Here is a 27,554-nt window from a genome sequence, read left to right as displayed (position 1 = left end):
GTTTAGCTCTGATGTCGACGTTTCTTCGCCTGGAGGAAATTCTTACAGCACTTCTTTTCCTCCATATAAACACTGAAACATGTTTTGCTTGCTGTATCCATCCCTCCTGTTTATACTGGAAGAATTGTGATGGAAGGGCGAAAATATATCCCAGAGTATATCAGAAGCTAATATGAGGGTTAGACAAAGCAAGCCGGTATCTTCCACAGTTATAGTATTTTGAATATGTTTTTGCACATAACGAGGACTGAGGATTTTGTTCCTCATCTCTTACATTAAAAGCAACGGAGGAATGATGACAGCAGACCGAACCTGTTTTCAATGTACATAAGGGCACGTGACGATTGCTTAAAGACAGACTTGAGAAAATTGTGATTTTCCTTTGAGCTTCAGTCCAGGTCATGATGAGATACCAATTAGTGGGAAAGTAGTATGACAAAAGCTACAGTTGTCGTCGCAGGCTGAGAGTTTCAAGTCTTCCCCACCTGTGCTCGCACCCAGCTGTGATGTCCACAGCAGGGTGAGACGTCAAACCACTGAAGGGCAGCTGCTGTTTTGTTGCTCTGTGGAGACGTATCACCGCCGATCCACTTGTTTTAAATTGTAGCTCTCTGCTGTTCAAACTCACAGGTCATGTCTTGCCCGTCTGTCCATCAGCCCATCTGCGTGGGTTTTGATCAATATTGTTACTGATTTAATGGGCATCCAATAGTTTAGCTCACAGTCTGCATAGCTGATGGATGTACTTTATAGTTGGAGTCTATTTTGCAATTTCATCTGGGGAGATTTAGTGCTATTACTCATCGGCGGCAGAATGCCCATCCTACATACTTGTCATGAATGCACAGTGGCTACAGTCCATTGTCCCCAAGTGCTCAGAAAATTAGCACCCAGGAGTATGTTGCGCATGAACTAAACACTGGTCCTATCTATCTATCTATCTATCTATCTATCTATCTATCTATCTATCTATCTATCCAGATTATGAAATTATTACATAAGACCCTACAATAACTCAGGATTAAGCATGTCTACTTTCTCTGATTGACTCCGTGTTAGATCAACACCCTGTGCGTTGTGATGTGGGGTCAGATAAGAAAACTAAGCTGAGAGCAGTTTCCCTCATGAGTCTCCCTCTCGGGCTGTGCAGAGCATCGCGATCTGATTGGCTGAGGAGGGCACCAGTTCCGAGTAAAGCAAAGGATGCCAGAGTGCTCAGGCAGTGCATGGACTGGATGCAAGCAGGGGACGACGGCGATACCGGGCGGCCGCACATTATTATGGTGAGGCTTCACAGTTCTGACGGAGCTTGAAACTTTGCAGCACTATTTTAGTGAGGGTAGATGTTTTTCGGCACATCTCGCTGCAAGTTTAAGTGTGATGTTTTGGCTGCATGTTGTAGAATCCCTCTCACCACCACCACTTCCACTTCCACCGACACATCCCCTCAGGAGTGATGGGTTCTAAGTTGACCAGACAGAGAAGTCTCGATTTGGAGAGCAAATTGTCCAAGAGAAGGCGGCAGAGAAATGAGCTCCCGGGGGAAAGCGAGAGAAGTGTCGGCAGAGGCGGCGGAGACTTGTTGTTTACCTCCTTGATGCTCAAGTCCGACAAGCTCCCAGGGATGCTGCGGAAAAACAACCACAGCCCTTATGTCAGACGTGTGGCGTGGATCCGGGAAATCCAGAGGCTTCTCCGGGAGCAGAAGATGGAGCAGGCGGCGGAAGTGCTCAAACTGCTGAGGAAGGTAAGTGGCGGACATTATTGTGGATCCGTTTATTGTCAGTGCACTTGAAACTTTGTTCTTGACGTGATTTAATTGACTCCATATAAACACGTGAGCAAAAAGTTTTATTACTCTCACGAGATAATAATTTTTTTTTTATCTGCGAATCACATGTAGATTTTTAAATTCACTGAGAAACTACAGCAAGTTTTTGTGCTCACCAAAGTCAGAAAATGCTCGAGCTCAACACAACATTCATTCATTCTATTATTTTCAAATGATGAATAACACAACAGAGGTTTGTCCAACTGGTGTGTCCTTATTACAGTAAATCTGACATGTAGCCCACTGTTCACTGACTGAATGAAGCAGTAAAAGCCCAGCTGGAGATATGATGACCACAGTCACTGGAGCAGATCCTATTTCAAACAGACACATGCACCTGCAGGTGTCACTATGTTAATCTTTTTTTTTTTTAAAGTTAAAATCCTTTAATCATTTACTTTTTTTGCAACTTCTCATAAACGTGGTTGTCATACATAAAGGACATGCCAAACACAATGAACTCTTTTAATATTCCTGAGGAAAAATGTGCCACTTATAACGCCTCATTTGTTGAGATGCTTGTCTAAATCGCCCACCTGTTTTGTCTGAAAGGAAATGGTCATGGAGCTGGTTCATGCTCTGAATATTCAATGAGCTCCAAACAACACAGAGCACTGAGTGTATTTCATGCTGGCCTTTGAGAATATACCAGAACCATCCAAAAGAAGACCCGCCTTCATTCTTGAATATGACAGACTTTCTGATCTCAAATGAATGATTGTCATATTTTTAAATGATATACTAGACTCTTGTTAACGAGGCCTTTTCAGGGACAAGGCTGCAGGGATTAAAAGAAAATCCTAAGTGAATAACCTAAATGAATGGACAGCTATATCTGTTTGTTGCCTGCTTCCTGTGTGAAGAAGGATTGAAGAGAGAATGTCAAATATACAAATCCACATGTGAAGGCGCAGATTATCCAAACTGTGGTATTATTAAATAGCTCTAATCCGTCCCTGTTGCACAGCATTGTCTTTGTCTCATCTCCAAACAATAGCCTAGCTAAGGTAAGGTTATTTTTAATCTCTTATTTGTAACACCTTCCCTGGTTTAATCCTCACTTTCCAAAGATTTATCCAAACTAGAGAGAAGAGGAATAAAGAAATAGTTTTTAGAGCTCAGCTTGAGCTTTCCACTGCCTTCTGGTAGCTGTGCATTGATCAAAGGCGAACAGTGTTGAAGTTCAGACAAAAGCAGTTCTGATCAAGAGGGCCCCCTGTCATGAAAACTCCCTGCCCATCTGTACAGTGCCAGAGAATAAATTATACAGATGTGTGCAGATTAAAGCAGGAAACAATGCTGATGGGACGCGGCGCGTGTCTGAAAAGTCTGAACTGAACAGATTTCTGAGTATCTCTGCTCTGAAACCATTAACTGAGGATGTAATGCTGTAGGTGTGGGATGAATTTAAACTTCTATGAAGTATATGTTCATATTTGTGTGAAGCAGGAGCGATATGACTCATGCATAGCTTCCTGTAAGACTTCAATGTGTCTCTGTATTTATTAAAGCAGTCCTGCAGTCAGTCATGTCTTATAGGAAGAAGGATTTTACAGATCAACATGTAGATTTGTTGGTCGTGAGTACGGGCGGCTTTCTCCATGGCACTGCATTTACATTGCTCACGGAGCACGAATACTCTCTCCATCGCTCACTGAGGTGAAGCCAGAGTGCTGCTACTGGTGTATGTTGTTGGGGCCTAAGCCAAGTGTCTGACTAATAATACTTCAAGACTGGAAAAGAAAAAAAACTGGCAGTAGATCTCCTGTTGTTGTGCCTCAGCAGCAAAGCAGGCTTTTCCTCTCAGGGACGGATGGATTTGGAGATAATCACCTCGAGATGATGGATGCTGGAACATGTTTCGTTCACTAAAAGGAAGTCATTACAAAGAGGAACCAATAAGACCGACCTCCACACCGTATCTCCATCGCAGATCTGCCTTCTAGGCCATTAAGTTAATTAGTTTGGGATCTTCTAGATATTCATTAGTAAACAAAGAATCAGCAAATAGTCATATCAGTTACGCTCTGCAGCATGCACACCGAGTAACCAAGGTGCAGCAATGGGGAAGACACTAATTAAAGTGTTCTCTGTTGTGCATGAAGACCTTGTTGTATGAAGTCTAAGGTTAGCGCTCACGATACACATGTTTATTTCATTCAATGTTAAATACTTCAAGACAAATTGTGTTGAAGTTGAAGTATCCGTTAATCTGTAGTTGTTGATGTTTGGCAAGGCAAAGATTAAAAAACAGAAGACATTTTTTTTGCTTTCAACACTAAGAGAAGTGTAGCTATCTGTTTATTTTAACACATTTGACACAGAGCAGGATTGTAGCCAACGGGTCCAAGCTGCCATCCCCCATAACCACAACATGTCCAGTTCAAATCTGGCCAGGCAGCTGCAATGATTAGATGATCAACAGAAAATTAATCATGGTTAACTATTCTGTTAATTAACTAAATGTTTATGTTTATGTCCGTCCACTAAATAGGCTACAGCCTGCAGCTGGTTAGCTTAGCCTAGCATAAAGACACTGTAAGTGGGAGCGGTATCAATCTTCTCATCCAGCTCTCAGCTATAAAGCGAACAAGCACTTTGGCACGAGGTGCCGATGACCTGCAGCTACTGCATGAATATCTGATGAAGATTCATGTACTGGAGTTAAGTGTTCGTTTGAAAGCCATAGTGAACATTAGAAACTCACTTTTTAGATGGTGAATTAGATTTCAGTAAAAATATTGGCTTGTTTAGATTTGAAAACTGGATAAAAGTAGAATGTGTGTAGAAGGTTCTTGATTTGAGCGACAGATCACATGCGTCTGTAGCACTATTAGTGGAGATGTGAGCAAGCTTAGCATAGTCATGTGTTAGAGGAGATGTGAAGAAGAAACTACTCCTCATATGTCCTGTTACATCTGACTAAGCTGACCTATTGACCTCCTCCTCTGCCAAAGCATTGTTGCCGCTGGCTGAGCATTTGTGTCTCGGAAACTTCAGGCTTTATGTTTTTTTCTCGCACAGACAGCCGTGCAGTCGACGTCATACCTTGGATTGTGTCATTTTGTCAATTAAGTAAAGAACATTTAATCCCTTAGTCCAAGGGAGAAAAAAAAAGAGTTGGAGGGTCCATCACCTGACAGCTGTGACACGTTTCTTCCACTGAGGCAGAAAACTGTGGGACTGGATCTGTCGCACTGTGCAGTATATTTAATTGGATTCTAATGAACTGCATGTGTGGGATGATGTTCTGAGCTCAACGCTTTTATTCAGACTTTTTGTGATGAGGCAGACATCAGATTAGATATGCAGCTTTCACAAGGGCATTTGTAGTGGGATCTGAAGTCGTGCAGCCATGTGTACAGGCATCCTGTTGCTGACAAGTAGGAAAACATTTCATGCTTTTATGAGTAGCAATCAGATTAATCCATGGCATCAGATCTCTGTGTGTATTTTAGTTTCAGCTGTGAATCGCCCACAGAGCTGCACAACAACAGCTGCACGACATGGTTAACGCACATCAACATCATCATCCTGATTTTCGCAAAATAATCTTCAATTTCCTCTCCTGTGCGCTCATTTTTTGACACATGTGGGTACCCGCGGTCTGCGCTAAATGAGGTTTATTGAAGGGAGAGCTGGTCTGGAGGATAGCCCCGCATCAGGGAATCCCACAGCTCCGCTCTGCTGTAATAAATCAACTCAAAAGCTGGAGGAGGAGAAAATGCTGATGGGAGTTTTCCACTGTGCCCTGAAGTGTTAGGGCTGTCAGAGCATATAGAGCATGTTTTACACAGCATCACCCTCCAGCCTGCTATTTGAAAAGCGTTGCAGTTCCTATAGAGCCGACAGTATTTACTCTTGTACAGTTTTACATGACATAAAACACTCATTGCTATAAACTAGGGGATGATGGTCCACTGCAACTGTTCTTTTTACACAGCAGCAGCAGCAGTTATGTCAGTGATATAACAACATCCATGAGCAGAGGAAATCATCCTTTAACAGTTGTTGTGGATTAGAAGAGAAATAATTCATGTGACTTTCTTTCCTCTTGCTCCAAACCTTTAATCTCCTTAATATTTTGTTTCATCTGCTCAGTTTCATGTCTCCTCTGCTGTTTGGTGTTGCTTCTTTAATCTAGTTTGTTATAAAGTGTGTGTGTGTGTGTGTGTGTGTGTGTGTGTGTGTGTGTGTGTGTGTGTGTGTGTGTGTGTGTGTGGCGGTGGATGCAGCATTCTGGTGAGGCAATTTGATGTGTCTGAAAACGTTGCGTCTCAAGCACCGGCTGTTAATGACACGTCGGCATTCGAATCCGCATCTTCAGGTGCGGCTTCATATATTTACATTGTCATGGCAAATAGAAAAGGCCTGAAGATGAATACAAATATCATCATCCCCTGGGGATGTGTCCTGGTTCCTGCTTTTATTGAACTGTTCCACACAATCACACAATCTTTTACTTATGAATTCTGAAGATTGAAGGTAGAGAGCGGAAGTGCATTTAACTGGAAGCAAGGAAAGTAGTCGTCAGGCGGTTTAGAGTTGTGTGAAATCAGTGAAATCAGCAAATGTGATGAGAGGAACCAGGATTATTCTCTTCATTAGAGGATTTAACTGTAATATTTGGAAGAAAAAAAAAACACTCTCAATGCCCCTCTCACCCTTAATCAACTGTTCACACACAACTCCGGTGGCAAAATGTCTGAATTTATACAGCGCATGTTAAGTTTTGGAAGAGCCAGCCAAGTCACTTCCCTCTCTCTTCTTCTCTCTCTCTCTCCCAGGACTTGGGCCTCCAGGGGACGTCGCTCAATGACATTTTGTATAAGAACGCAGCCTTTCTCAACCTGGTGGACCCCATTTCTCATGAGCTGCTGCTGAGTCTGGCCCGGGACCTGCAGTGTCCAAAGAGGGTAGGAGTCGTAAAAAACTATCTCTTTGTCCCAAACACAACAGACTCCACATTCATTAACGGGACAAAAACAGAATAGAAGGGAAGCTGCAACATGTCCACATTTATTCTCCATGCTTCAGTGCATGCGTCATGTTTGTTGTCATGCCATTGTGACAATAATGAACTGTCAGTATGCTTCCCCTCAAAAACAACGACAGAAGCTAGGAAGCATAGTTGTTTAACCATTGGTATAATGGATTGCTATCCATGTCTTGTCTCTAAATATGTTCAGTCTTCAGACATATTGACCTTTATTATGAAGGGACCGTACCTACTATTCACAGATTTGACTGGATCATGTTTAACATTGGAAACGTGATCGGCTCAGCAAAACATTTTAAGTCAAGTCAAATTTTTATTTATATATATATATATAGCTCCAAATCTGTCCAACCTACAACACCCTTTATATTTAGAGCCTTGATTCCTCCAGGACAGATGTGCAGAGTTGACAGGATTAACAATTGTAAAATTACAATATGGAAAAATATTATTGGCTAAATAAAGTGTAATAGATGTGAAGAATAGGTCCCGCTAGTGCTCAGGAGGCCGTCCTGCCATGCAAGAAGCCTTGTTGTTGTAGATAATATTCATGAACTGAATAACAAATTGTGTCCCAGAAATCTTTGTGAAATGGGACACTACACATTTTCATCATCCATGAGTGACAACAGAAACAACATTTATCATTAACCACAGTCATAATTGGTATCTTCTTTGATGTGTGATTGTAGCAATTTGGACGGGATGCTAAATATCAAGAGTTAGTAACATTCTTCATTACATTAAAGTAAGATATGAATCCAACTGATTTGACATTTCTTTTGGATGATTATTTGAGGGTGTTTTCAGCTTTCTTTAATCATTCTGTAAAGTTTCTCATATCACTCTTTAGTCTTCTGTGGAAAATCAAAATGAGAGCTACTCCTGATTCCCGGCTATAAAGAGGAACACCTGCGTGTGGTATGGCGGGGTAGAGAGGTCAGGGATGAATGGTAAGGCCAAAGGGAAGTACAGGGTCAGGGTTGGACTCTGCAGTTGGCAGAGTCCCTGTGTTTTCCTGCTGCTCCTCTGCTCTTTCAGCACACAGTGGTAAATGGGCACCAGCTGTGGACTTGCAGGTGTGTTAGATGATCTGGTTTTGGTTGCACAAAGGTAGGCAGGTGCCCAGTTGTCATCAAGCTGACGTCAACAGGGCTGGGGGCCATGGTCACTGAGGCCTGTGGGGCGGCATGGCTTTGGCACTAACAGTGAGAGCACTTTGAGGGCAGTGACAGATGGTAGGTGGCCAATGGGATCAAACTGGTGACGTGGTGCTGCAGGAGTCCTCTGGAGCTGTGAAGTCTGTTGAGTCCCAGGCCACAGACACCTCTCACTGTCTGGAAGGAACTTTACAAAACTATTAGAGGGATTGAGAAAGAGGGAAGAGGAACCCAACATATAGACAGTTTTAGTTTTGTCTATATGTAGGGTTAGTCTTACTTTTCTTTGCTGTATAAACAGTTAGTACGTCAAAAAGACAACTTCCATTTGTGCCATGCACCATGAAGTTGACCTTTGACATGTGGAGAGGAGAACAGTCCTGTCTGTGTATGGGTGTTTTATTAACGTGTACATTGGTTCCGAACATGAAAAGCTCCACTAAGGTTAAAGGTAAATGATTGTTAATGAAGTTGTACCAATTTAAAAGTGTTAATATTATTTTGACATGTTGCAGGTTGTTATTTTTTCAAGTCAATAAAAGGGTTCAAAGAAAACATGAATAATCCCTGTGAGGGATTTGCTTTTTTTTTTTTTTTTTACAAAGTGAAAGGATTCAGCCCCGTTCACCAAACCAGTCATTTTTGTACAGTCCCTAAAGGTACAGTGCACAAGTAAAAGATCGGTGCAGCACTATTATTCACAACAAAGGATTATAATCTGTTGTCATTCTGAAATCAATTGACAGGTAAAGACTAATGTTAAATTATGAATGGTTTTTGATGCTATAAAAGGTTTGTTCGTATCAGTAACATTCATAAACTCAGCAGTATAACAGGCCTGAACCTTTCATCATTAAGACAAACTCTTTAACTATGCATATCAGGGTCAGAGAGCACTTTCACCATTCACTCCTATGGGAAAGTGGATCCCACTGTATAAAATGAAGGACTGGTCCTTTAAGATATAAATTTTGATTTATCCAAACTGAGAGTCAGTTCATCCGCTTGTAGCGTGGCATACAAATCAGACATATTAAAATTCAAATTACATTTCAAACTCAAGTATGAGGGTGATAACGCTGCACAAGCAGCTGAGAGAAGCTGTAAAACACAGACCCAGGGGCCATTACAGTTATCTAAAGTCTCCCGTTATCTGATTTAGGAAAAGATGGGTTGCCTTAAGATAAAGTCACACTGGTCTAGTGTTTACTTAACAAGTTCAGATAATAATCACCTGTAAGAAACAGGAAAGCCCAGGAGGAAGGGAGGGAGAGTGAGTCGCTGGCAGTGATGTTCTCCTGGCTGGCCGGTGACCCGTGGCGGGATACTGTGTCAGACGTGACGAGGATGTAGAGAGGCAGTGTGCTAGATTTAAGGCCTGGCAGCTTCTGTGGCAACTAGTTTCCACCACACTGAGATTTATCTTCGAGCGCATATTGAGGGCGTAATTTGTGAGTGTTTTAAATTTCATGGTCATCAGTTACAGACAGTTAATTTAATGCATATTTTGTTTCGATGCACTCTTTTCTATCAATGCTAACGGAGTTACAGTTCTGCACATTTAGGGACTTTGTTGATTCTTCCACACCACAGTTTTCTAATAATACTTTCACACAGCAAATCATCAGTATGCGCTGCTGTAACATCGTGTTCAGTCATCCAAGTGGCTGAAACAGCAGCACAGAACGTTTTGAAGTATGAGGCATGTTTGTTTATCGCCCAAGAAAAGAAGTGGCAGCGGGAATGGTTAATCGCCTTAAGGTAAATTGCCCCTGTCTTTCTTTTTTTTCTCTCTCTCGCCACATTGCCTTTTTCTTGTTGTCGTGTTGTACCATTAATTAGATTTAGCCTGCTCAGCGCAACCCATTCCATTTAAAGTCTTTGACGGAGGAGGAAGAGAGAAAAGAGAAGGCAGAGAGGAGGAGGAGACACGGAGGAAGACAGAAGCAAAAGGGAAACTAAATTAATGTTTCGATGCAGGAAATGTTTGAAGCAGCTGTTTTGAAAGGACAAGAAAGAAACGCTTTGTGACCAAGTGAAAATCAGAACATTAGTAGCTTGCAACTATAGAGAAAGGGAGCTGAGATCCGGCATTTATAAATGACTTCTGCTTTTTGTCATGTGAACTAGCTTTGTCTGTGCTGTTCATCATCCATCTGTGTGTGTGTGTGTGTGTGTGTGTGGTGTGTGTGTGTGTGTGTGTGTGTGGGTGTGTGGGTGTGTGGGTGTGGGTGTGTTGCAGGAGACTGACTCCTTCAAGTCCACCAACAAGATCTGCCGGCAACTGATTTACCACCTGACCCCTCACTCCAAGTGGACGAGACAGAGCGTGCCCAGGAGGAAGTCTCAGGCCTGGTGAGTGTGTCCTCTCTGCTGTGCCATCAGTCTTCAGATCGACAGTTCCTGCCACAGTAAACACATCCTCGCCATAAGCATCAATGCCAATCATAATCCTCCACAGAGTCGCTCTGAAATACTAGACGTAGAGGAAGTCTGGGACAAGTCCGTCGCCTGTTTCTGGGAAGATTTTTCCCCCGTTAGTTTGAGGTTACATTTGTGATAATGCATTATTTAGGTTTTAGGGTTTTCTTGTGATGTTAAAGTTGTTCCTGGGAATAACTCTTTTTTTTGTGGATTCCTGTGCAACAAAGGAAAATAAATTTTAAAAACAGAACTCCAGGTAGTTAGCAAAAAAATGGATTTAGTCTGACTTTCTGATATTATATGGTGACGTACTTTTTACACTATCTTCGAGGTGGAAAACAACACAATGCCAACTCAACAGAATAATTTCATCCTCTCCTTTTCAGCACATCATTAGTTTTACGTATGAGTGGTTATAAAGCAGAGGGTGCTGATGCTGACCTGAGGTTATTCCTGCTGCTGTGGCGGGGAAGGAATATCCATCACATGCAGACATTTTTCTGTGTTATTTCAGTGGCACAGTATGAGGAACTGGAGCACTGTTCGTGGACAGTGATAACATTAGGACTATCTTATACACCAAGCGCCTCACCTGTTGAATGCAGCTCTAATCGGCCCTGCTGCTCTGATTTGTGTTCAGCGAGTCTCATCTAAATTAAGCAAATACACTGTTTGTCCATCTCCTCTAGAACAAAACAGAGGCGCTTTGTGTCGACAGGACAACATCATTTGTCTGTGACTTCCAACACTGTTACAAATCACAATTGAAAAATAATCCTGATCTATGATGTGATATCACTGTGGTTAAAGTTTAGTTAGGGTTAGGCACAAAGGGATTAGATATTATATTAAAGTTAGGTGACCTTTGTTGTCATGGTTACAATAATAAACGCATGGTTACTGTTAGGAAGAAATCGTGGTTATGGTGATAAACGTTGGAAATGAACAGTCGCCTCCTAGGTTAACAGCCAATGTTTTGGTGTCTCATCCATTAACCAACCTCTGCCCTGTATAGACTTTGTTGCTCTACAACAACATCACCTGACCTGCTCCTTTGCTCCCGTCATCGTGCAGCTGCTGCAGATCATTTCAACATCAACATATATATTTTTTTTAACTCAATCTCAATTCAACCCTTGTGTTATTATTGGTCTGAGTCTGATTCATCCACACGGTCATTTGTTAATTAATGGTGAAATGTTGCCGCACGCCCCCGAGGAAAATCTTTTTGAAGGAAAATAACTTGCAAATGAAACTTGATGGAAGAAAAGAGGTTTTAGAAAATCCTGAGGTGACACAAATTGATTAAAATGTGGAGTGATGCATTATGGCTATGCTTCTCAATTGTGTGCTTTTAATGGATTTCTTTTTGTGCATTTTATTTTTTAATAAACTTTTTACTTTTCTCAATTTCACGTGTTCCTTTATATACTTTTTACTTTACACTTCTCTGGTGTTTTATTTGAAGTTTTGAAATTCATAAGAAGATATAATTGTGCTTTTAAGTACCAAAAACCATCTCTAAATAATTTTACATCTCTTCTTTCATGCTTCTCTCTGGAGCACTGCCAAGAACAGGGCGTTATGTGTCGGTCTCAGAGCCTCTCTTTTGATTGGCTGACTGTTTTTCTTAGTGGCACATGGCCAGGCCAATCACAGAAAAAAGGATTGTAGCTTACTACCGTAGCTTGGTAAAACTTACCAGTAATGGCAAGTGACAGTGAGTCCAGGTGGCACAGCTGAGGGTGTTTCGTTGTGACGTCACCAGTTTATGGAGGTGCTGACAGCTCATTTTAAGGCCGAATAGGCGCTGTGTGCATTTCTCCATAGATTCAGCATTTTGCTTTTGCAGCATTTATACAGCACATAGACCTATAGGATGAATGATACGTCCATTTTCACACTTGCCTCTCAGCAGCAAAAGCTGTTTCCTGCCTGATACTACTTGATAAAAACAGCCTCACACCAGCTGAAACACCACCCATGAGCAGTGTGATTTGTTTTTACAGATTCTAACAGCGCAGATGTTTTTTTGCCATTATCCCTCATCATTAATGTGTACTCCCAAACTGTCTCCAAGAATGATCTGCTGAGACAAGAGACTAAGATAAGTAGCTTGAGTAAACAGTCTGAGATTTGAACTTGGGCCGTTACAGGCTGATTATCTATGCTTAAGTGAGATAAAGAAAGAGCAAAAGAAAGAGTCTTATTGCAGCAACTGTGAAAACACTGCGTAAACAAATAAAAATGCTGTCCAACTCAAATTAAGTAACATGTACGCAGGTATATTTGTTGAGACATAATGAAAAGAAAAAAAAACTGAAATGATAATCATGAGACTCCCTCTCCCTGAGCAATTAACCCAGATTGAAAGATTTTTTGACAGCTTGAGTTAACTTCCCGCCCAAGTCTCTTGGTTGCAATGTTTCGAAATAACACTCAACAAAACAACAAGGCAGACTCTCCCAGTGTGCTCATTAACAAGCCCTGTCTCCCTCACTGCCTCCACTGCAACCATCCAGACAGCAGCCCTTTACTGTGGGACTCAGGCCAGACTCTTTTTTGTTTATTGTGCCTCCATGATTATTGTGCTCGCTAAAACGTGCAGAAATAAATGTCTTTGGATCAAATGAAACATTAGGACAATTTGACATGGTTTCAGATGCTTTTCTGATATTGATCTTTTCATTGTAGCCCAATCCTCCCTTCCTCTGTTTCTCTCTCTCTCTCAGTCTCCCTCATCCTCCTGCTCTCTTTTCCTTTTTCCTTGTCCTTTTTTTTTTTTGTTCCTACCTCCTTGAATTCTCCTATTTTAAAATCCCTTTCCTTGCATTGATTTTTCTTCCTCTCTTGTTTTCCTGTGGGGGTTTTCTCTCCTTCTTTTGAGAGTCCATTTTGTTCAACAGTTGCCACACAGAGCGGTTCTGCAGTTTGAGCTGAGGCTCTGGGGAAACGCTCTGTCAGACAGAGAGAAAAAGGAGGGAGGCGGAATCACTGCAAGGTTGCCGATTAGAAGTCGTGTATTTCCCTCTTTTTCCTGCTTCGCTTCGAATCGATTGAGAATTTGATCTCTTCATATTTAGGAGTGGAAAAGCATTAGCCATCGCATAATCTATGTCGCATGCTTACGTTCTTATTTTCTCCATGAAGTGATATTGAAAAGTCTGCTTGATAAATCCGGAAATATGCTGCAGCCTGCTCTCCAACCCTGCCTCAAATTGGATTGGTTTCATGAAATGTGTGCATTTGCTTGCAAATCTTCCTGAGATAACACATAAATCATAACTCAAGCTTTAATAATCCAGCCTGCTTTGCTTTTATAACACTGAAACTGCAACGCAAGTGTGTCACACTTAATATATTATCAAGGCAATTTCATTTTTTTTCTCTGCGGCTGCATGTGCCAGGTTTCTGAGATGTACAGTATTGCTGAGTCCCCAGAGGAGTTTTTAATGTTATTGTAATTGGTACTGAATTTCAGATTCATCAAGCTCATTTTTTTTATTACGCTAAAATTGCCCTTCCAGCACATTTTGATGAGATTAGTCTCCGATTGCAGATGCTGTTTCATTGCTTGTCTTTACTGCAAGGCAATAATTGATGCTTACCGCAGCTTTTACAGACTTCAGTACATTTAAAGAAATGACTGTGGTTCAAGGAGTCGACTGAGTCTTCTGTTTGTTTTAACCTTCACAGGACTGAGGGAAATCTCTGTGCATCTGGCACTTTTTGCTCTATTTGAGTCACCATAGAAAACATTGTTGGGCAGGATGTAGTTAAGTGCTAATGTTCAGTCGTACAGGTCGTGCCGACTGATAATAAGAGTGAAACGAGTCGTGGCTGTGACAGCTGTTTGGGCAGGTGTCATCAGCTGTGGGTGAGCGTTGATGGTCTGTGTGTCCTGATATCTGACCCGGACCTCACACTGCTCAGAGTAGAGTGCCTTTCCTCCCGCTGTGAAGGCCGTCCAAAAGACATGTCATCACTTTTATTTATGTTCATATGAAACTTAATAGTTACTTAACAAGGGGCTGTTGAAGTTGTAACAAACAGTTCTTTACCTGGTGCCAAAAAATCCAAGTAGTTTGCATTCATGTCAAAGTGGTAAATAAGTACTTTTGTTTGGTTAAAACAACAAATGTTTTCCTCGTTCTGCTCTGCATGCTCGTGCTCTGCTGATTTCACAATCACTAACATCATCTGGTAACATTTAACATCCAAAGATGTTTGAAAACACATCATACTTAACCTTGCACAGTTTAGACATGGTACTTGGTACTTCAAATGATTTCAAAGAAGATTCAACTATTTCACCTCATGTCTTGAAATTTGGACATGTCAACAATTGTATCATGTCTCTTCTTTATCATCCTCATTGCAACAATGATAAGTAAAACATTAGCTGTTCGATTCTCTCTGTACTCGAACTGAACTCGGCCTGTTTGATGTTTTCAAACCAGCTGTAAACATTTCTGCCTTCACACATATTTGCACAACCCTTCATGTAAAGTAGTTAAGCTGAAGCATACTGATGCCTTAATGGCCGTAAACGCAACGTTGGCCAAAGATCTTGTCAAGCTACAAAGTCCACCACCTGCTCCCGGCAAGAAACCACATTCAGCGGCAGAAAAAACGTAAAAATTACACAACATTGTGCAAGAAATTTGTTGTAACTGCAGCCCAAGGTTGTAGGTCTGAACTCAATAACAAGTTTCAGATCCCAGTTTCCTTCACTAGAGACTCTGCTCACTGTTCAAGTTTAAATCGTCTACCGCAACTCTCCTAGCTCTGGTTTTGAAATACTTTCTTCCCTTAGTTCAATTCATGCTGTGTTGCTTCCAGTGTTTTCCTGTGGCTGCTCAGATTTCAAATCCCAGATGCTGTTATACAGAATGAGGCTAAAATAGCCTCTTCCATACTGTACCTAGAGGCCATTCCCTATCCTGCGTCATGACTCTTCCAGACTGTGCTTATAAATCCATCTCTTTCTTCTTTATTACCGGTGTTTGAATATCCTTTCCACCTCAACAAGATCACCACCTTCTCCCTGTCTTTGCTCATAGGATAAAAAAAAAAGGGATTTCTTTTAGTGGCACCTCACGTCATCCTCTCACTTCTGAATCATACCCTGGCGAGAATTAGCCAGCAAGAAGCCGTCTAGGCATCTTGACTAAAGCTACATTCAGTTGAGCTGTGAAAGTTTTTAAGACGTCTGTGAAAAACTCTGGATGCTTATGACCACTTTTTCAGCGGCATTTCAATGACTATATTTCTATCCCTGGTTTCCTCGACGGCTCTTCACCGGCTAATCACCAGAGGAGTGCTCACTGGGATTCTCTCTCCAGTATCTCCCTGCTCTGCTCAGACTAATTTGCTCTAATCTTTAAAGAAATCCCTTCCACTTCGCTTCCTCGCTGTTAATTTGAGCCCTTCTCCCTTACATGATCCTTCCAGGGCCACAGCAATATTGTCAAGGCACTACACCTCTCACCTTTGCAGTGCTTAACTATTGAATGTGTTAGTGACCTGTGAACTTAAGTTTATTCTGCTGCCTGCTCTTTCAACTTCATATCCACACTTAATTTAAAATCTATCTGAAAATCTATCTTTATTTCTTTGTTTTTCTCTTCCACCCACAGGAAGATGGCATATATTAACCTCATTTCAGCTGAAGCAGTTGAAAGACAGACAATGAATCCTACCGACTTTGGCGATCCCCTGACTCTATGAGGTTTACTTTTTGTGGTTCAGAATGAAATCTCTTGTTTGCATCATTTACATCTAGTGTCTTCATCACATCATTTAATGTGTTCAATATCTTAGTTTATGCCTAAATACCTGCAAAACTAATTACATCATAAAGAGTCTCAGCTGGAATTTGTGTTTAGTGCTAATTAGAAATTGTTAGCATGCTAACATGCTATAATAAGAACATGGCAAAGATTATAAATGCTTAATAGTAACATGTTAGCATGGTCATTGTGAGCATGTGCACTGTTGATGTTTGCATTTCACCGTGCATCAATCCAGCCCATGTTGCAGCCTCACAGAGCTGCTAGCATGGCTTTAGTCTTGTTTAACCCTTATTCAACCAGGAAGTCTTTTGATCCATTGTCCAAATGACTGCTTGAAAAAAAATAGTGCCATGTCTTGGGTGATTTTCTACCAGTGCACGCTGGGAGAAGTTAACCCGTAATTGCATCACACTAGATCAAGTTTTAAACCAGGGGGGTTTTTTTTCTGTGTACCACTTACTCTATATTTCCTCCAGTTCTGTACGTTCTCACCTCGACTGATGCCCCCATAATAATAATAATGATAATGATAATGTTAATGTTAATAATGATAATAAGGTGTCAACTTTAATCTGAATACACCAGCTCTCTGTCAAGCAGCTGCTTTGCCTTATCTGGAAAAAAGAACTTGAGGATTCTTCTTCGATGTATTTACTGTACTGTGACAGCTGTACACTGAGCCATGTGTCATCTGCCTTTAAAACGTGTATGACCTATTTCCATGTCACCCCCCTGAGGTGAACGGGCGCTGACTCAACACATCTGACCTCTGCCTAACCTACACGGTCAACTCCTAGGGCGAGGGCAAAAAAATCTGGGAACACTGGGAATGAACATGTGAAAAATATGAATTCGTAGTTTTCAAGCGCACAATCTCAGATGCTGGGTTTGTGAAAGGGTTTGCTTTCTCTGGTCATATTTTCAGACTTGGATATGGGGTGTTCCACTTGACTGCATGCCGCACTCAGTCTGCTCAATCTGCTTTCTTTTTGACCTCCACTTTTAATAGAGACTTAAAGATCCAGCCACCATCCTCGTCCATGAATAATTGAAGGCTTCCCGCGGTACAGACTGAGATCCTGGAAGATGAGGGGGAGGAGGGAGAGACACTCAGTATCTATCGCTCCAATCTTCAGGGCACAGGGCCATAAAGAAATAATTAGAATGATTAAATGTGTTGATCGGTAAACACAAAGTTGAAGGTGTTTTTAATTTAACAAACTTTAGCCACGCTGCTTTAAGTAACAGCATTTCTGGACTTCCTTGTTTTTTATCCAGGGCTTTAACCCCTCTTAACCTCTCATTGATTGGATTTTAACTACATCTGAGATAAGGCTGCTGCTGCTTGAGAGTAACACAAACAAAGACTGTTTTGCTTGTGATGATCTGTGGGTCTCGATCCTTTAAGGCTGATACAGATCACTCCCAAAGATCAAGTCCCTCAGCCTGTGTTCGGAGCCCTGCATTTTAATGCTGGTTTCATAACTGTGCTTTGACATAGTATATCAGACACAGGCACACTCCTCCATGATATACAGTTATGTAATGCAAACTGTTTTCTATGTGTTCTGTCGCAGTATTCTTTTCTCCTAAGCATCCAGTTTGTCACATCAAATCAAATCATGGGTGAATTTATAGCTCACCCGTGGAGTAGCCTACATTTCGCATTTTACACGCTGCGCAGTTGCATTATGGTACATTCTGTACCAGGAGGTTTTATAATCATTGGCACAACAGCGAAAATGTGCTTTTACCTTCGGTCTGAAGTCACACATTATTAGGAGTAATCCGTGTCACGTCCATGTTGGACTGCCTGTGTTATTTTTGGCGAAGCAGAGTGAGATTCACAACAGTGTTTTTCTTTCATTCTCTTCGCTGTATAGGTCGTGTTTTCCACCTTTCGTTGCTCTCCCTCTCACTTTAGTGTGGGTTGTATTTTACGTAGAAGAAAAATGTCTCTCCTGTTCGTGCCGCTCAGCATGTTTCCCGCATTCATGTCCAAAGAGCCCATGAGAGTTGTAGGAAGGAGTAGCTGATAGCTGATTAAGAGTTGCTGCACTAAAGAGACCCTTTTATGTGCTACACCTTCACATCTGTAATGGTAATATATATCTTCAGGGATTTGACTTAACTTTTTAGAAGTTGGAGGTTTTTGGGGATTTGGCCTCTGTTTTTAATGATTTGTGTCTTTTTAAGATAGATTCCCTTTTTTCTTTTAAAAGGCACATGTGCTGTTCCTATCACCGCTTTCACTTCACTCTGTGTTGACATCAACATTGCTACTTTCCCCCAAAACTTTGAAAAAAAAAAAAAAAAAAAAGTTTCCAAGAACCAAGTGACTGATCTGAGATGTCAAAACACTGCACAGCCCGGAGCTCCTCAATTGACGACGTACAATGGAAGAAGCCTTGATCACCCCATCCGCTAAATGTTTCACTGAAATTTAATCCAAATCCAAATGAGCTTTGAGGCTATTTTTTCCCTTCCCAGAAAATATGCCATTATCCCCATGAAACTGGAGGACACTGGATACTATATGCAATCACCACTTTCATGTTTCCCAGTACATTTTCTACAGAACCGTAATATCAGTGTGACAGTTGCATAGTTGAGAAAATGGCATATTTAACTACATTTTTTTTTTGCTTAGACTGTAAAGGATTCTCATTAACAAGAGCCAAACTGTCCTAAGGCATGAGAGTCACATATTTGATGCTAAAACTGAGTTGAGTCAAACAAACAGGAAATGTTCAGCGCTGTAGCCCGCAGTCCCAGGCCTGAAGGCACATTCAGATAAAATACAAGCACAGAAACAAAGGAGCCGTCCTTCACCAGCTTACTTTACAAGCGTGAGTTTGTACATTAGATCCTCGTAGGATCTCCCACGGCTGAGCCAGACTACTGCGCATGTATTATACAGATGCCTGGAGGCAAAACAGCTCAAATCGATCTGAGGAATAAACAAGTCAAGACCGAAGCGTTGATGAAGCAGACATTGATCTGACCGATCCCATGGGTGTGTGGAACGGCATCTACATCCAATGTTTCTAAAGTGCTTTTATTTAATTCACCTGAAATGAGTCGAATGTCTCTCTGCGTGCTCAGCAGGAAATAAATCTGAATTTGAATTACAGTGTTTCTCCTCTCAGCTGAAATATTGTGTATCACCTCTTTGCACTATTAAGACATGCATATTTTCTTACTATCAAGATGCCTTTGAGACAGTCACTGGTTGAAATAAGGCATACTTTTTTGAGATTTAACTTAACTTGCTTTTTATTTTTATTTATTACTCATCTATAAAACACTGAAGAAATAGTTCCAGATTTTGGAAAATGCTCTCACATCATATCTGGCAGATAAATATGTTTGTACAGGTTTTTGTACAGAGTAAACAAATGCGATATGTTAGTAAGTGAGCTTTAGTAGCTTTAATATTCTCATAAGTGTCAGAAGCAAATAAAGCAAAAGAGCATATTTCCCAAAATATCCTACTATTCCTTTAATCCAGCAGTTACAACTTATGAATCCTTTACACAGTGTGTGAGTGTGTCCCAGTAGCTCCAGGGAAGTCTCTGTGATCGTACAAAAACACGAGTGAATGGTCAGGGAGAAAAAGTCAGTTAGTTAGTTAGTTAGTTAGTTAGTTAGTTTTACCACGCCACACACGGCCCATTGTTAAATTAAATCTCACAGTAAATGAATACGAAGAAAAAGATATAACCTTTAACACTCCCCCTGTCTCTTGATGTATTACTGATTCATGAGACTAAATGAAGGGGAACATGTATTCCATGTGGGTGGGCAGAGAACAAGTTTCTCCTGCCATTTGCTTTTAACTCTCGCCCTGGTGGCAGAATATTGAAAGGTTGTAGGACTCTCCTTGTAAAAAATGTCAATGTATTTTAACCCAGGAGAGTGTACTCACAGGCCCAGCCCTTTTTTAAATATTCACCTCTCCTGCTCTCCACCTCTTTTCCGGCTCAGTGTGGGGGGAGTGTTTGGTTGCATTCATGCGGAAATTGATTAGTTGAAGTATTGAAGCCGCAGACCAACGCTGATAATGAGCACTTAACTTTTGTAACATCAGGAGAGGCAACTAGACTGAGTGGAGTCTAACCTGGCGATGAGAGGCACTAGACATGGTTTAGAAAATTAGTGTGAATACAGAAATCAATGGGTCTGCCATGACCTTTAACGGAGAAGCTTTTAGCTCGTCTGGGGATGTGTAGCACCGAAGGATAAAGCAATACAATATTAGATGTGGTAAATAACAGTGCAAACAGCTGTGTAGTGTGTAAACATTATTATGATTTACTGTATTTGAACATGTTAGAACATGTTATGTTGCGTAGAAAGACGTTGCTGGAGCAGATTTGTTGCCTGTGCAGTTGTTACAGTTACGGCTGGGCAGCTAAATCTCTGCATCAACACTGACAGTCTACGAGAAAGATCAAGCCACTGTAGGTTTGGTGTATCTAGTGTGAACTCCATCTACTGCAGTTTAAATAAAGATTGAATCACTGATTCTTCATAGCCCTCAAAATTCAGTCTCTAAAATGCTTCATTAAAAGACACATCCTCCGGTTGTGTTCTGACCTTTTCCTGGAGGCGCGATCTCTCTGCCTGCACTCCATTTCAACATCACAAACCCCAGATGTTTTATTTCCTACCTTTGGGGTTTACATAACTATAGAACAGCAAGGACCCTTGTTCAGTGCGTAAAAGTTAACAACATCCCTGAGGAAAGACAGGCTATGAAAAGCAATTAGACAGCCTGCCTGAACCCACATTTAAGCAGCCGATAGTTTGACACATGAGAGCCAGCTCTTATTAGATTCCTGCACTGTTGTATCAGTTGCTCCTGAGGATGTCAATAGATGGATTTGCCTCAGTTGTTTGCTTTTAAATGAGTCCCGGTACAGGGGACGCTCTTGTTTCGAATCATGTTTATGCGGTTTGACTATCCTTTGAAGTTGTTTGCATCTGAGCTGGTCCAAGAGGATATGCACCAGTGCCTACGAGCATGGCAGCCACATCAGAGGGAGGGAGATGAGACATTTTGTTGTTTGTGTTGTTATCGTTTCACGGTGACGGACTATAGTTTACGCTGTGGCTTCAGAAGCTCTAGCTATGCCCTTGGGCCTGCGGCCAGCCGAGCAGCCCGTGGGTGGAAGTGCGCCCACGGTTGCAGCCGGGAGGCAGCAGATTTGGAAGGAAGTCTGAAGCCTTCTTTATTCTGTCTCATTAAAAGCACATTAGAGCCCATCCTCCCCCTGCACCACCCACACAGCGGCAGGACCTGCCCTGCCTAACTTTGTCTCACGGAATAGCTCTTCCTACACAAACATAAGCACAAAGGTAAGAGGACAGGGCTCCAGCAGAAGCAGGAAAACCCTCCTATAAATAAGACCAAGAGAACAAAAGTCAATGCTCATAATCAGTTTCATTACAGTAAAGTGCATAAGCTGCACAGAGGTACAGTAAAAACCCTCTGAAGTCACAGGAGTGGTTGAGCATGCCAAGAAGCTGCAGATGCATTTTAAAAAACTACAGCTAAAGTTAATAACGTTTGATTCAGACAATGAATCCATTAGTCAGATTTACAGAAAATTAATTATTAAACATCAGTTCAATAATCGCTTAATTGTTTTAGGGAATTTGCCAAAAAAAGGAGGTCAAACTTTTACTGGTTTCAGCTTCAGGAAGTTTGGGATTTGCTGCTTGTTGAACATCTTTAGGTTTTGAACTGTTGGTCAGACAAAACAAGCAATTTGAAGATGTCACCTGAGGTTGATGGAAATGATAATGGACATTTTTCACTATTTTCTGACATTGTAAGGACTAAAGCTGTGGTTCCAAGACCACAACCCTAACCCACTCCCCATTACACACAGCATTTATCTACATTTAGTGTCCAATGCTTTTTAAGGGCTTGAAGATTATAGAAAGATTAATCTTAAGAAAGATTTCAGTCATACAAATAAACTATACTTCCTATACTGCTAATCCTCTCACAACCCCTTAGATTTATCTTGTGATTTCTTACATAAACAGTGCAGTACCGGAAACATTTGACAAAATCATTAATCAATTAAAATAAAATATAATTGACAGATTACCTCCTAAATTGTTGCAGCCCTGTGATGCTGAACTAAAAGAAAAATACAGGAAGCATTTTGAAAAAAAACTGATCTTGATATTTTAATTTGTGCAGAATTATTGGAGCCTGGTGGCCAGAGGAGAATTTTAATTCCATAACCTTTCAAGTGAGCCATTCAAAAAAGAGAGTGAATACAGGCAATTCAGCTTCAGAGACAGTGAGATTACAATGACGAGAAAAAAGAAAAGAGGCAGAGAAATAGAAAGAGAGGGAAAGTGCGAGGCAGTGAGCGAGAGTGAGGATATGAAGGAGCTGGGAGAGATGAATTACAGCCTACTCCTGGAATCAATAATCTTGCGAATCACAGCCCCGGTGTGCTACAGATCTTTTTCTTTCCCTTAACCGAGCAGAGAGGGTGACTGATGTAAAGAGCACAGCCAGCCGATTTATGAGGCTCCCAGACAGACCAGAGAGCAGAGAGAGATGCAGAGATAATCCTCTCTGCGCCTGAGGAAACGGAGGGACGAGCAAAGGCAGACAGGACTAAGACAAAGAGAGGATAAACCTTAGGCCAGTTAAACAGAACATCTTTCTCCTGTTTGTCAGCTTTTTTAAACAAAGTCTCCCACACTTCCACCTCATTGTCATTTGTTTGGCAGATGTTTTCGCTCTGACTTCTTCCAAGTGTAAATGCCACTAAAAATAAAGGGTCTAATGCACTGCAGCAGGCTCCGTCTTAACACTTCACTGCATGACATGCATGCATGCAGCTGCTACATAGCTCTTATGCATATTTGACTACGCTCTGGTATAGAGAGAACATTTTGTTTCATACTACCCAGTGCTATCAGAGGCAGTGAGGGATACAGTGATCCAACCGGACAAGCGTGACAGTTATAAGAGTGCTTTTCTTTAAGATGGATTCAACTCACACCTGTTGTCTGAAGTCATTTGACTGAAACAGATGATCACTTGCCTTTCTTGCTCTTGTTTCTTGCCAAGTTTTGTCCCTCTACAGTGCGTTCGTCCACCCATCATCTACCCCTCTACCTTCCTGTCTGTCTCGCACAATATCTCCAATTTATCACATTTATCTGACAAAACTCAAAGGACAAATTTGACATTTTGCATATTTGCTTTCTTGTTTAGAGGTTAGAAGATAACTCTTATGTGTGTGCATCAAATATCAAGCTGCAGCCTGCTGTTGGATAACAGTGGGAAACTGATATTCTGGTTCTGTTCAACAGTAACAAAATCTGCACACCAGCATGTCTAAAGCTCATTTATCAACTTGCATCCATCTTGTACAAAAACTACACAAACCAAAGTGTAAAAACTACGATTCAACGTTTTACAGAGGTTTGTGTGCCCAACTTTGTCTAAGCTAGCTGGCTGCTGGTGATAGATTCATATTTAATGCACAGACACAAGAGTTCTCATCTGACTCTCAGCAAGACAGCAAATGCATATAATTCCCAAATAATGAAACTTTTTTTTTTTAAATGAGCTATTTGTAAGGTTTGACATTGCTACATAGCTAGCATTAGCATTAAAAGCTGTTTACTGTCCAGTCTTGCCAAGAACTTCAGCGATCGTTGCATTTACAATACAAAAAGGTTATATACGTCCTCTGAGCAGTGCTACTTCTTCAGGGCAGATGGGATGCTACACAGTGACTGGGCTAGCTGGTTAGCATGCTAACTTCTGTAGAAAAGAGAAGTGGTAGGAACAGTAGCAAAACAAGAGGGTTGTTTTCAACTACTGGAGAAAGCTGAACGTTTGATGCTGAACGCGCAATATTTCCTCCAGACTGGTCAGTAAACAGCTGTTAATGCTAACGCTGGCTATGTAGCAATATAAAGAATAAAAAAAACTACAAATAGCTTTAAGGGAAGGACGTGCATTAGTCCATTTTAGAGGGATATTTTCAGGATTCAGAATCTGTGAATTCTCTCATTTCATAAAATTTTACAGATCAGCTCCGGTGGTTTATTCACCCGTCACTCACAGTGCTTCAGACACAAGTGACCTGATTTTTAAAAATCCAAAGAAGGGGATGCGTTTCCCTCTCCTAAATCCCTGTTTTCAAAATGACACTTATCCCAGGGGTGTAACTACAGTCCCAGCTCAAAACAAGGTGACACATTGTTTCTAATTGGCCCAGACAGAATGGGCAACATGTTTGCTTTTGCCTTTTACACTCTGATTTCCAATAATTTATTCATTTATTTATTGTCTTTGATGGCTGTTTTGTACATGGAGACTTAGCGCTGGCTTGGAGATGGCTTTACAGGAAAGAAGTGACACTCGAAACTGAAAACAGCTGGCGCCTTTCAGAGGATGACATTCAGCCCAGGAGACAGAATTTGTTGCTTGAGGGACTCAGACCAAGACACATTTAAATGCAAATGCTCTTTTTTACATTATTGATTGCTACACTCTCTACACTAAATACTTTTGGATGTTGTTTCTGTTTTTGCATACTTTGCAGTTTCCCTGCACTTGTGGGACAGAGTAGTACCCCATTACAGAGCCTTATAAATCAATAACCTCAGTATCATTATGTAAAGATTGTTTGTCTACTACTGAAGAGTTAGCCCACTTTTGATACTGCTTGCAACAGATGGCCACTTTGTCCCTGGGAGATCCAGCTAATAAACGAAATTAACTCTGTTTTGTCTCCTCTGCCACAGTCTGAAGACCACCCTGAAGAAGAAACTGTCAGGTGATGTGGTCAACCTGTCTGGCATCCCGCTGTCTGGCCGAGACGTCCACCGCGTGGCCTTCTACCTCCAGAGCAGCAGTGACGCGGTGTCGGCTGTGGACCTGAGCTTCACCGAGCTGCAGGACGAGAGCTTACGGCTGCTGCTGCCTCACCTCAGCTGCCTGCCCAAGCTCACCATACTAGCTGTCAACGGCAACCGCCTGACAGTGGCCGTCCTGAAAGACCTGACAGACACAGTGAAGGATCCTAATAAGTTCCCCAGCCTGGCCTGGATCGACCTGGGCAACAATGTCGATATCTTCACCGTGCCGCAGCCGCTGCTCGTGGCCCTGCGGCGGCGCTTCGGCTTACGCAGCAGCCTCCCCACCATTTATGAGTCCGGTGAGGCGCAGGCATTTGGTAGCTACAACCCAAACATGGAGACCTCTGTGGAAGAGCCCAGTCTGTACGAGGAGGGGGATGTGGAGGATGACGATAGAGAGGAGGAGGAGGACAGGCTGGAGCTTCAAGCCTGGGGCTTTGGAGAAGAAAATGTGTCAAAAAATGTGCCGCTGCACTTCTGTGGGAGGTGATCGCCCAGAGCTGCTTTCCCTGGCAGCCCCTTATATCCCTCTGTATCACTTCACCCTAAGTCTAGCCTCGTGTGTTAGCAGGTGTCATTGTGGCAGAAGATGCTTACACTGACCCACATGTTTCTGAAAACAACTTTAAAAATAACTAACTGTGTTGTGTTTCCCTCTGGATGCTCTGACTGCTGAAAGCCAGCAGTGTGACGCAGACATTTCTGTGTTTGTACAGACAGTGAGAATATATTTATATGGATTGATTTCACCGTCATTTGTCCGGGAGAAGTTGAACTGAGCTGAACACGCTTGCTGTTCTTCACTGCTTTATGTTCCTAAAGTTTTGTGCTCTCACACTTTGAAGCTTCCAATTATCTGTCACGATCCACTGGAGCAGCTGGGGGTTAAGTGCCTTGCACAAGGGCACCTCAGCAGTAGCTGTTGAGGACAGGGGAGCGTAACTGATTCACATTCCCTAGGCAAATATTTATATCTGGTCCGGCCTCTCTAACAACTTCGCCCCTGCTGCCCTGTGTCTGTGAGAAGTCAGAATAAATCAAAGTAACTAAATACCCTGCTTAAGAAATCGATCAGTTTAATTTCAGCTGATGTTTGTTTGTTTTTTTTTTGCTATGATAGAAATATTTTTAGTCAGAACTCAGCTGCAGTGAGATTATGTTCACATAAAATATGCTTCCACTTTCTCCTGTTGGGACACAGCATTTATTCAGGAACTATTTTCAAAATAAATGGTGACTTAGGGTAAGTAAATGAAGCACGCTAAATCCCATTTTAATTTAAATGTCAAGCGCTGACGCTTCAGTACATGCTGAGATACCGATGCTGCAGCTGTACTGAGGATGGCCTCCGCCTGGTACACACATGCAGACATGCAGACGACGCACACAGTGTTTGGGGCGTGAGCCGCTGATGAACTGATTACTGCCTCTATCGGGTCTCGTTAGGCCCCTTCAGTCACAGATGGTGAGCAGGGGATCTATTTTTTTCCCAGTAAATAGGACTAGCCCCAGATAATTTCGTCCACTGGTGTTTCATGAGTGATTCTATTTATGAATCAGACCGTAAGCAAAGAGAGGGATGCCCACTCTGTTTTTAAAGGCACACACAGAATCGAAAACGAAACCATTGCGAACAGCTCTGCTTTTATCTTCTCTTCCCTCTGTGGTGCTACAGCCTGCACATAAGTCTTTGTGGTGGCATGAATAAACTGCAAGTTTCTTTTTGACTAGTCTTTTTATTTCACGTGTGGTTGTCATCTCTTTGTATTGTTTTTTTTAAAAAACAGGCTTGACTGTTTACTGTTGTGCAGCATCAGACCCCACAGACAGACACAGGGGAGAGAGTTCATATGTCCATTAATATCCCAATAAATTTGAGATAAAAAATTGCTGCATGTTAACACAACCCCCCAAGAGCCCACACTTCATCCTGCCTACAGAAGTTAATGTGATCTGTTCATTTTTTTTCCCATGCTATTATTCAGGAAACGGTTATTTGTGTTTTGCAGGGATATTAATGAACAGGATGCTTGGTGTATGTGTGTGTGTTTGTGCGTGTGTGTCTATGAGAGCATAATTAGGGTGTGCGCCTGTGTGTGTGAGCGTGTTCTGCTGGACATGCTGGGTAAATTACTACCTTTGATCATAGAAATGAAATGTTTACTCATTTGCACTTTAAGGACGACTCTGTCCCTGAATACACACATGGGTTGTTGTTGACATAGAGTCGCTCACATCCTGAAGTAAATGTTTTCGCTCTTTTATCTCTTATTGCTTTTGGATTTGATAGATAAATCGTCAACCTTCATACGAATCACTGCCATGATAAAAAGCGTTTGTAAATTAATTTGATTTTGTCCTCATGGCTCGCTTTTAAAGTAAAAGTGATGTTTGCCTGCTGTTGCTTCAAAAATAAACATGAATTGAATCCGGTT

The 27,554-nt window shown here is 41.7% G+C and overlaps 1 protein-coding gene across 1 annotated transcript; it reads left to right on the top strand.

The window, feature by feature from the left end:
* The first annotated feature begins 1,155 nt into the window (after window positions 1-1,155).
* On the top strand, window positions 1,156-27,554 carry lrrc75bb (leucine rich repeat containing 75Bb). Its single transcript, XM_087174063.1, has 5 exons — window positions 1,156-1,283; window positions 1,403-1,747; window positions 6,619-6,747; window positions 10,233-10,345; window positions 25,006-27,554. Exons 1-5 carry the CDS (start codon window positions 1,227-1,229, stop codon window positions 25,607-25,609), a joined length of 1,248 nt encoding a protein of 415 aa, XP_087030189.1. The 5' UTR covers window positions 1,156-1,226; the 3' UTR covers window positions 25,610-27,554.

Source organism: Seriola lalandi, unplaced genomic scaffold, assembly GCF_002814215.2.
Source record: "Seriola lalandi dorsalis isolate HSWRI2012SDOR001 ecotype SW California unplaced genomic scaffold, Sedor1 jcf7180002054309, whole genome shotgun sequence".
Taxonomy (NCBI): domain Eukaryota; kingdom Metazoa; phylum Chordata; class Actinopteri; order Carangiformes; family Carangidae; genus Seriola; species Seriola lalandi.
Note: the sequence above shows the minus strand (reverse complement) of the source record. Positions and strands in the feature narration are given on the sequence as shown.